The sequence below is a fragment of the Arvicanthis niloticus genome, chromosome 3 (genome assembly GCF_011762505.2).
Source record: "Arvicanthis niloticus isolate mArvNil1 chromosome 3, mArvNil1.pat.X, whole genome shotgun sequence".
Classification (NCBI taxonomy): Eukaryota; Metazoa; Chordata; class Mammalia; order Rodentia; family Muridae; genus Arvicanthis; species Arvicanthis niloticus.
Genome location: NC_047660.1, coordinates 62,084,419 through 62,093,915, shown reverse-complemented (window position 1 = coordinate 62,093,915; position 9,497 = coordinate 62,084,419). Strand labels below are relative to the sequence as shown.

Below are 9,497 nucleotides of genomic sequence, written 5' to 3'. Positions count from 1 at the left end.
CTCCTATTGCAAGGAAATCCTGGGTATTTATGAACACAAACCAAAGAACACAGCTGAAGACACTTTACCACCTTCACCATGCATCTGGGGTCAGTAAACAGCAAAAAAAAAGATATGTGGGATAAACTTGATGTTTATCAGAGTGTGCTCAGCTGGTAATAGTGGACCTGTATGGGTTTCATTTGAATAGAGTCTAATTGTTGTTGTGCAAAAGTGCTCAGTCTGTTGAACAGCATGAACCCGAGAGACAAGAGACTTAATGCCTGAATGGATGGTATAAAAGCAACACACTTCTTTAAGGGTAGCACACAAGCCCCCTGTTGGAGAAGTAAAAGGTCTAAGCCTTGTACCCACAAATTTTCAATAGAAGAAATTATACCAATGAAATCCTTGAATTTGCATCAGCTTAGTAAAAATTATACAGATTTCTACCAATAGATTATGGCTGTGTAATCAATTTTAGCTCTTCCTTCCTGTTCCAATAAAACCATTTCTTTTCCCTAGAAAGACAGCCTAATATTAACCACCTCAGTCCCCAAGTCCAGGGAATTGGGGCACTGACTCTTCATTAACTTCTTCAAGCTGAATATGGGTGTTGAGATATTAGAAGAGGGATGAGCAGAAGAGTAAATTGATAAGCTTCTGATGTCTGTCTTAACTGCATCCAGCTGGAAGTCCATGGTCATCAGTGAACATGCAGGTGATAAGAAGATTCATTCACCAAGACTGTGTATTCTGTAATATACAAATCTCAAAACAAATTTTAACATCAAGATAATTCTTTTGTTTGATTCCCTGGAATCTAGTCTTCTGGAAGCCTACCTCTGTCATGTCTGATCTATATAATTCTGGAAGATATAACTACTACCTTAATGACCTCTTCTGAAAACACAGAGAAAAACATTTTTTCCCAAATCCGTCTTTCCTTGAGCCAGCAACCAGAAAAGCCTTTATATTGACCTTTTGTCCAGAGGAAAAATATAACTATACAATTCAGAATCACACCCATTTTAAAAGTTAAATCAATCTAACACAATTGATTAACACTCTCCTTCTTCTGTTCAGCTCTCTGCCTAGAGCAACCTTCTATTTATCCATTTATCTCTTTGACTCTCTTAACTCAGAGCAGCCTGCAATTTACTCCTCAAATCTTTAAAGCCTTTTTCATCTGTTGCTCTGTCTCACAAAGCTGGGTATTTGAGCTGGTCATGTGTGTAAGATAGAATCCTTGAAGAAGTAGGTTCCAAGAAAGGTACTGGCAAGAAAATGAAAGCAAGTAAAGAAGAAAGAATCCTTTTTCCCCCCACAGCCCTTATGTAGTCATCCAGGAGAAGATATGACCCAGATCAAAGCTGTGTAGTGCCACAACTGTAAATAAATAGTTCATAGGACTTACTCTTTTTCAGGCTGACTGTCTTGAAGGCAGTGATCTGCTTGCCTCAGTCCCCTAGGCTTAAAGGTATGAACCTTCCATGGTCCTAAGATTTTCATGACCACTCTGCCTCATGACCAGGATCAAAGCCTGTGTCTTTTAGTCTCAAGATCTAGATCACAGATGTGTCCTCCCATTTAGCAATGTCATTCATTCCAGATATAGTCACATGGACAACTGAAGAGCCATCACAGAATTAAATGCCAGAGCTACCATATCTGAACCTAAACTGCTGGTTAACTTCTTTTCATAGAATGGATGTGGAGCAGGGTTGGGTCTACTTGGAGGTCACCATTCCCTTTATTTCACTTATTGATCTATGTATCAGCTAGAATGTCCAACTTAACCCCCATGCCATTCCGTGTTGTTTCATTTCTCCTCCATCTGTCACATTTGCATTTTTCCTTCCTTGGCTTGCTACCTTTTATCAAAATAAAATGTCATAAGAATGAACAGTAGCAACCACAAAACACAGCCTATAGTAGGCTGTTTTGAGATTTCCTCTGATAATGCAGTGAATGTAAATCTCTTCACCTTAGCCTCGGGCAATTCTCTCAACAGGGAAAAAAAAAACCACATTCTTTGCCAAACTATTACAGGAATGATCTCTAAGCAAAACACTAATATTCTTTTTTGAAGAGTCTTAGGCGAGGGCCCCACAGGCCAATCCCTCTCAGCACCACTCACATGTATGTGCTCATTACTATGGCCCATTAAGGGGCTTTTGAACCATGCTACCTTTTTCCTAATACAGTGTCAGAAAGTCCGAAGCCCTCTGAAGAGAAACTTGGCCAGGCCTATCACAGCAATACACAGTCCCTGGTGCCAATTTCTATCTAAGCTAAGGTATCTTTTTCTGTGAGGTGACAGTCTGACCAAGGTAACAGTGATAAAGGAACACATTTAATTGGGGTATGCTTACATCTTCTCCAATGTCATCATGGTGGAAATCAGGGTACCACACAGACAGACATGTTACTGAAGAAGGAGCTGAGAGTTCTGCATCTTGATCCCCAGGCCACAAAAAGGAACTGTGTGCAACACGTGGCATAGCTTGTTTCTATGAGGGTGTGATTTTCCAGTAAAAAACAGTGTATATATCTAAGTTGGGTATTGGGTTACACTTCTGATTGAGCATTACCAAACTTATAAAGCCTTTGACTAACACTTACAAAAAATTGTATAAAAGCAAAAAACGGGGTGTGGGGGGGAGCATGGGATAGGGGTTTTCTAGGGAGGCGAAATGGGGAAAGGGGATGGCATCTGAAATGTAAATAAAATATAAAAATTTTTAAAAATGAAAAAAAAAGAAATCTGATGTTTTGGATGGCCTTAGGTGACCCCTGAGGAAGCTTCATTAACTCCAAAGGGATCACAACCCAAAAAGGGACAACAACGCCTGCTCTAACCTCAGTCAGTGGATGCACTTACCAATGAGGATGATACCTAGCAGGCAATACAGAACTTACTTCTTTTTCAAAGATGTGTCCCAGAGGAGAGCCTGATTTTTCCACTTCTAAAGATTGGGGAAAAGTGTATTTTTCCACCTCACATAACTACATCAAAAGTACAACTTTCTGATTCAAGTGATTAAGCTAATTCCTCAGAAGGGTGTCTACACATTTGAGAGTTTAGTTAATTCTAGATGTATTCAAGTTGAAGGCAATCAGAATGTCAACCTGACTGACAGTCATATCAACTCAGGTCACCATTTATTTAACAAAATATATCTGGATGCTAATTAAATCTAAAGAGATGTAACTGTCCTAGGTTGAATGGCAAATGCAATATATATATATATATATATATATATATATATATATATAACCAGACCACATATCAACCTAACATCATATATCAACCCCTCTTCCACCTGTAAATGCCTTACAAATTTAGAATAGTAGCAACGACCCTTGACATATAGTATTTTACTATCTGAAACTTAAATATTTAGGTAAGTTTTCATATTCTCTCAATTGATATTATAATCCCCACCTAAGTACAGCTCAATTTTGAACCCATTTTCCCAGTATTCTGAATAAATTGAGGCTGTGAAACACTGATCACAATTTCCCTAGCAAGAGGCCCAGAGAAAGAAAAAGCTGCTGAGCTGGGGTCTGGGAAGTAGAGGTTCCCTTTCTAGAGTAGAAGCCTCAGGCTCAGGAGTCTGATGAACATCGAGGGTAGACACCAGATGCCAGGTCCCCTGACAAGGAACATCCACCATTAAATGCCACATCCCCTCCCCTCTACACTTATGGCCTCCAATGAAGTGACAAGAATAAAACATGTGAAGACAGGTGCATCATGTAAATTTATTTAATTTCATATTTTCCAGTCCAACAAGATAGAGAAATTGAGTATCCATAAAATGCTGTATGATTCTGAGGTTTATAGAGAAAAAGAAAAGAGGCTTCACGTGTCTTCACTGAGGATTTGGGCTGTCATTCATAAGTTGACCATGGCACTTGGAGGTTGGTGTCTCCAGGGACAAAGGCAGGAAGTATGTGTGGTACTGTCCTTGGATAGGTGGCATTCCAGGCTTCCGATCCGGGATCCAGTGAATACTGACTGGACACCATCATTGATGGGTTCCCATGGAGCTGTCCAGAAGATGCAGACATGTCATGATCCCAAGGCTGGTATACTGGAGGGGGCATCACCATTGGAGGTTGAGGGCACATAGAAGGCAGGGTGTTACCAGACCGACCATACCAAGCACCTGAGAGGAAAAGAAACAGAGAGAGCATAAACATGGCACCCTCACTCTCCCTGAGTCACTGTAAGTAATTGCCTTGTCCCTGGGTCAGAGTCAACTATGACCAAGCCCAAATTCCACTGCCTTGGGGTGAACCAGGAAGTTTTCCTCATGAAGGCCAGAATTTGCTGCTGTGTGCAACACAGTCCTGTGGGAATGGGGCTTCACTACATAGTCTGCTCAGCTCTATGCCCATGAGAGACAAGCGGGCTGATGCCACTATTGACAGTACCCAAAGTGTCTATGCAGGAGAGACTAACCTTGGACATGGCCGTCCTGCCATCTGGGGCCCAAGATCCTGTACAGGGCCTCTGCATAAGGAGAAAACAGGGGCACGATCCCTGGTCTCTCATTACAGAGAGTTGTGTGCAGGTCCTTCAGGGTCCACATCAGGTCCAAACAGCTTTCCCAGCACTTCTTCAGGCCCATCTGATAGAGGCGCTGGCAGATAGCACTGTTCTTCTTCTTCATCTTCTTGCCTGGGTGGTGGATTTCCTGTTCCACCACTTCCCACTCCTGCAGGAAGATCCTGATTTCAAGGTCAGTCCAGGAGCAACAGGCAGGAACTACAGGGACAGAGAAGCCGGATGTGAAGATCAGAGGTCATGCACATGTACATGTCAACTTTTCTCAGGGACTCTCCCTGCACATTGCACGGCCAGCAATGGCCCCTATCTGTTATCAAGTGGTTAGGAAGACTTGATTGAGAGCCCAGGATCCAGCATCTACGGAGCTGTTCATAGCAAGAGGTGCACTCACTGGGAATTCATGTATCTTCAGCTTTACAAAATAGATATGTTTTCAGAGTTTAGGTTTTAGCAAAGGGCAGACTTCAGGTAATACTAGGCAATGTGGGAAGACAACACTGTCTCAATTTAAAATTATCAGAGATACAAAGTGAATCCAAGGTCAGTCAGTTAAGTTTCTTCTATGCTATGCGCTTTCCTTCCATTGTGCTGGCCATCCTACAACTCACTAACATTGAGACCAAACTCTCTAGGACATCACACTGATCTGCTTTCCCCTGGCTGGCCCTCTCCAGTGCTGGAATTCAGGGCATGGGATGGCATTTCACACATTTGCTCAATAACTTCACTTCCTGTACAACTCAAACAGAAAACCAGTAAGGAAAAGAATTTCTTTTTGATTTGTTACATTGTAACAAAGATTTAATCAACTTGACAACAAACAACTGCCATAACAAGCCCACCTCCTGTCAACTCCTGACAATAATGGCACCTTAGGTCCAGCCTAGTTTCCAAATGAAACAATAACCAGTATAAAATTACAGAAAAGTGATATAAGCATCCAAGGAGAGATGACAAATGCACTATATATTTAACTAGGTCATAATTGTGCCTCACGTGATAGAATATCTCTCAGCCAAGTACAGATGAATTGTGAACTTAAATGAGGTAGTAATGACAAAGGCTACTGGAGTTTCAATCCTTCCAACTGGAAGTCAGTATAACACCAGTAGACACCATCAGTGATGAGTTCCCACTAAGCTTTCCAATTGGTGGAGGGATGTGATAATCCCAAGGGGAACACCCTGGAGAGATGGGATCACCAATGGAGAGGGAGGGTGTGCTGGAAGCAGGGAGGTTACCACGGCCTTCATTCCAAGGACATGAGAGGAGAAGAAACAGAGAGAGCATAAACATGGCACCCTCACTCCTGCTGAGGCACTATAAGTAATTGCCTTGTCTCTGGGTAAGAGTCAACTATGAACAAGTCTAAATTCCTTGGGGTGACAGAAGAAGTTGGACACAGAGTGCAGGCTGCTATGTGAAGCAAAGGCCTAAGGGAAAAGGAATTCCCTCAACTGTGTACTCTGCTCAATGCCCAGCTGATGCTACACTCTGGGATTTGAAAGCCTTCTCTACACAGGGGACTCACCTGGTCGATGGCTTCTCAGGGATCTGTGGCCCAAGATCTTATACAGGTCCCGTGCATAAGGAGAATACAAGGGATCAGGTCGTTGACCCTCATTACAAAGGGTTTCATGCAGGTCCATCATCTTCAGCATCAGGTCAAGGCAGCTGTTCCAGCTCTTCCTCAGGCCTCGATTGTAGAGGCGGCCACAAAGAGACCGTACCTTCTTCTTCAGTTTCCTGCCTGGATGCCCAATTTCAGATTCAACAACTTCCCACTCTTGCAGGAAGATCCAGATTTCATGTTCAGTCCATGGGCTATCAGGAGGAACTGGAAGGGACAGAAGGATGTGATGAGGATATCAAAGATCTCACACATTGTTACAGCCCAAGCTACCCCACATTTGGAGGCCAAAGTGTCTCATACTGCTCTATAGATGTTGGAACGCGCACTGCCAAAAGCCTTGGGGGCTAAACTGTTAGAGCTTGCACTGCCCCAAGCTGTTCCAGTCCACCAGTCGGGGTTCAGCAAGAGAGAGTGTGAGGATGGACTCCAAGAATGGAGACAAGGAAGAGTGTGACTCAATCCTGTTTATTCTTCAGTCTCTCTTCTTCTCTCAAGTCCCAAGTCTTGAGTTCCTAGTCCCTAGATCCTACTCCCTAGTTCCTCCAAGTTCCAAGTTACTTCTTCTAAGTGCTAAGTGCCTAATGTCTAATTCCAAGTTCTTCCTTCAAGTGCCTAGTGCCTAATAATCCTTCTTCCGAGTTCTCTAGTCCAAGTGTCTTCTTCCTCAATGCCTAATTCCTACTCCAAGTTGTACTTTCTAACCTGATTCCTAGTTCCAAGTTGTACTGAACTCTTCTGTCTGCTTCTCACCCTTTATTTGTCTCACTTCTAAGCCACACCTTTAGGTCACGCCTTTAAGTCATGCCCTTAGGTCTTGTCTCTAAATCTGATCTCTAAATCACACCCTTAAGTCACACACCTTTAATCTCACACACCCAAGGGAAGATCCTGGGTATCTAAAGCAAGATGTTATCAGAGTGTGCTCAGCTGTTGTAGGCTATTGTATTCAAGTCTCTTGTTGGGGTATATGGCTCAAGATGGCTGCAAGGATGATAGCTGCCTTTGGTCGGCTCCCCACAACTCATGAACATGTCAACATTTCTCAGGGACTCTTACTTCACATTGATTGGCCAAAAATAGTTTCAGTTATCAAGTGGCTTGGAACACTGTCTTGCCAGCCCTGTCCCAGCAACTACCCTGCTCTTAACAGCAACAAGTCCACTCACTGGGAATGCTTAGCTGCCTGCAGTCTGGGGGAAGATGTCTCAGAATACAATGGGATCCACAGCATAAGTGCTACCAGGGAATGTTGTAGCTGCATAGACTCATAACCGCACCCACACTGAGGAGGTACTCAGAGCCTTTGGCTCTTCTGGGAGAAAGGCAGACATCAGGTAATGCTGAATGCTAGGCTTTCCTTGCCACAGATGTCCACATCAGGGCTCTTGCATCTCCTCACAGTCATAGAAAAAGAACCATAAGAGCAGAGTTAGGATTTAGCAGGGATTTGATTACCTGAGGAACTTCGGCCTTCATGCCTTGGCCACCTTCTCCCATTGGTTTCTTGGGTGTTTCTCACGATTTGGACTTGGCTTGCATCTCTCTGTGCAGAAATGAATAAATCAAATGTTAAAACAGGTTTCATGCTACAGGAATCCTTGTTTCCTAGCTCTGCATGGACTCAGGAAACAGCCTCCTGTTGCATTAGCTAAGCAATGGACTCTCACTTCCTCATCCACCGGTGCTGCTCCATTCCCACCTAACGACAAAGCCTGCCTGTGAAGTTAAACCATCAAAAATCTAGAGTGTACAGGGGAGGTGCCCTTGATCACGTGGACGGTAAGCAACAGCAGCACCTCTCCTTTGAGAATCCCACAGCCACTCTCTCCAGTTCACTTGCTCCCTGTTTTCTGCAGGGGCAAAAGTCCCTTTTTGAAATCTAATAAACTTCAGTCGTGCTTCAAACATAATAAGGTATCAGACAAACTGTGGGGAACTGTACTTTTCCATCCTATATCACAAAACACGGGTTTCTAGCAGGTGGTCATAATGCCATTCACTCCTAAGAGGTATGGGGATACTCAAAAGTTCAGCATCATACTTGACTGCATAGTTGGTTGTGGGCTAGCCTTGGATAATTAAGATGATGACTAAAGATACTAAAACCAAGAAACCCAAGCACAAAATAAATATGGTTTTTGTAGCTCTGCTAATGATAGAAATGGGTTCAGATCCACGGCAGTTAACCATGTTTAGCCGTATGTTGAGGCACAAATCTCTCAGCTAACCTAAAGAAATGAGAGAATTCCTCCCAACCTACCTGCATTTTCTCTTCTGAGCTTCCTTGGCGTAACACAGTGAGAAAACTAGGGTCCGCTGTGTCCTGGTGTTGACAGGAGTCTGGAGCTCTGCTCCCTACCCTGGACTCCCTACCAAATGTGAGACTCCTGAGCCAATGTGGTCCCTTTTAAAGCTCTTAGTTTGATTGATTTTGACGCAACAGACCTGTCTATGGAGGGTGTGTCAGGAATGGTTAACCTGGAGTCTTTAACTGAATCACTCAGGCTGAGGAAAAAACCAAGGTCATGGTCAGGCTATATCCTAGGCTACATAGGAAGACCTCCCACAGTCTGAATTTAAAACTATCACCTTTACCAATTTGTTTTGCAGGACATAGCTCAGACACAACTAGAAAGAAAAAGATACAGAGGACCAGGTGGGTGAGGTCCTGCTTTGACACGGCCTCCCAGTACCATGGTACCTAGTGCAGCTAAAAGAATGATCTGAAACAGTTAGGAGCATTCCTATGTCTAGAAGGGTTATCACTACCTACAATACTAATTTTAATGACACCAGCCTTTCTTGTTTTTATTGGATATTTTATTTACATTTCAGATGTGATCCCCTTTCCACATCACCCCCACACTGGCTATTATAAAAAAGGCTGCTCTGAACATAGTGGAGCATATGTCCTTGTTATCTGTTGGAGCATCTTCTGGGTATATGGCCAGGAGTGGTATAGCTGGGTCCTTAGGTAATGCTATGTCCAATTTTCTGAGGAATTGTGGGGAGCCGACAGAAGATGGCTATCTTCCTTGCTGCCATCTTGAGCCATATCCCCTGATAAGAGCCTTGATTACAATAGCCTACAACAGCTGAGTACACGCTGATAACATCTTGCTTTAGATACCCAGGATTTTCCCTTGGGTGTGTGAGACTTAAAGGTGTGTGACTTAAGGGTGTGACTTAGAGATCAGATTTAGAGACAAGAACTAAGGGCATGACTTAAAGTGGTGACTTAATGTAGTGGCTTAGAAGTGAGACATATAAAAGGAGAGAGGCAAAAAGAAGAAATTATTATTATGT

General features: G+C 43.1%; 1 protein-coding gene across 1 annotated transcript; it reads right to left on the bottom strand.

The window, feature by feature from the left end:
* Window positions 1–3,806: 3,806 nt before the first annotated feature.
* On the bottom strand, window positions 3,807–8,457 carry LOC117705597 (uncharacterized protein MSANTD5-like). The gene is made up of 5 exons (XM_034498340.2): window positions 8,452–8,457; window positions 7,647–7,734; window positions 6,090–6,395; window positions 4,451–4,756; window positions 3,807–4,154 (listed from the first exon to the last, which is right to left on the bottom strand). The coding sequence occupies exons 1-5, from the start codon at window positions 8,455–8,457 to the stop codon at window positions 3,877–3,879; spliced, it is 984 nt and encodes a 327-aa protein (XP_034354231.1). The 3' UTR covers window positions 3,807–3,876.
* Between the last annotated feature and the right edge of the window lie 1,040 nt (window positions 8,458–9,497).

Bases quoted from the DNA above. Each gene is read 5' to 3' on its own strand.
- LOC117705597 (XM_034498340.2), bottom strand. The intron at 6,396-7,646 runs GTAATCAAATCC...TGTCCCTTCCAG, and splicing joins TGAAGGCCGAAGTTCCTCAG to TTCCTCCTGATAGCCCATGG. The intron at 4,155-4,450 runs GTTAGTCTCTCC...TTTTCCTCTCAG, and splicing joins GCAGGACGGCCATGTCCAAG to GTGCTTGGTATGGTCGGTCT.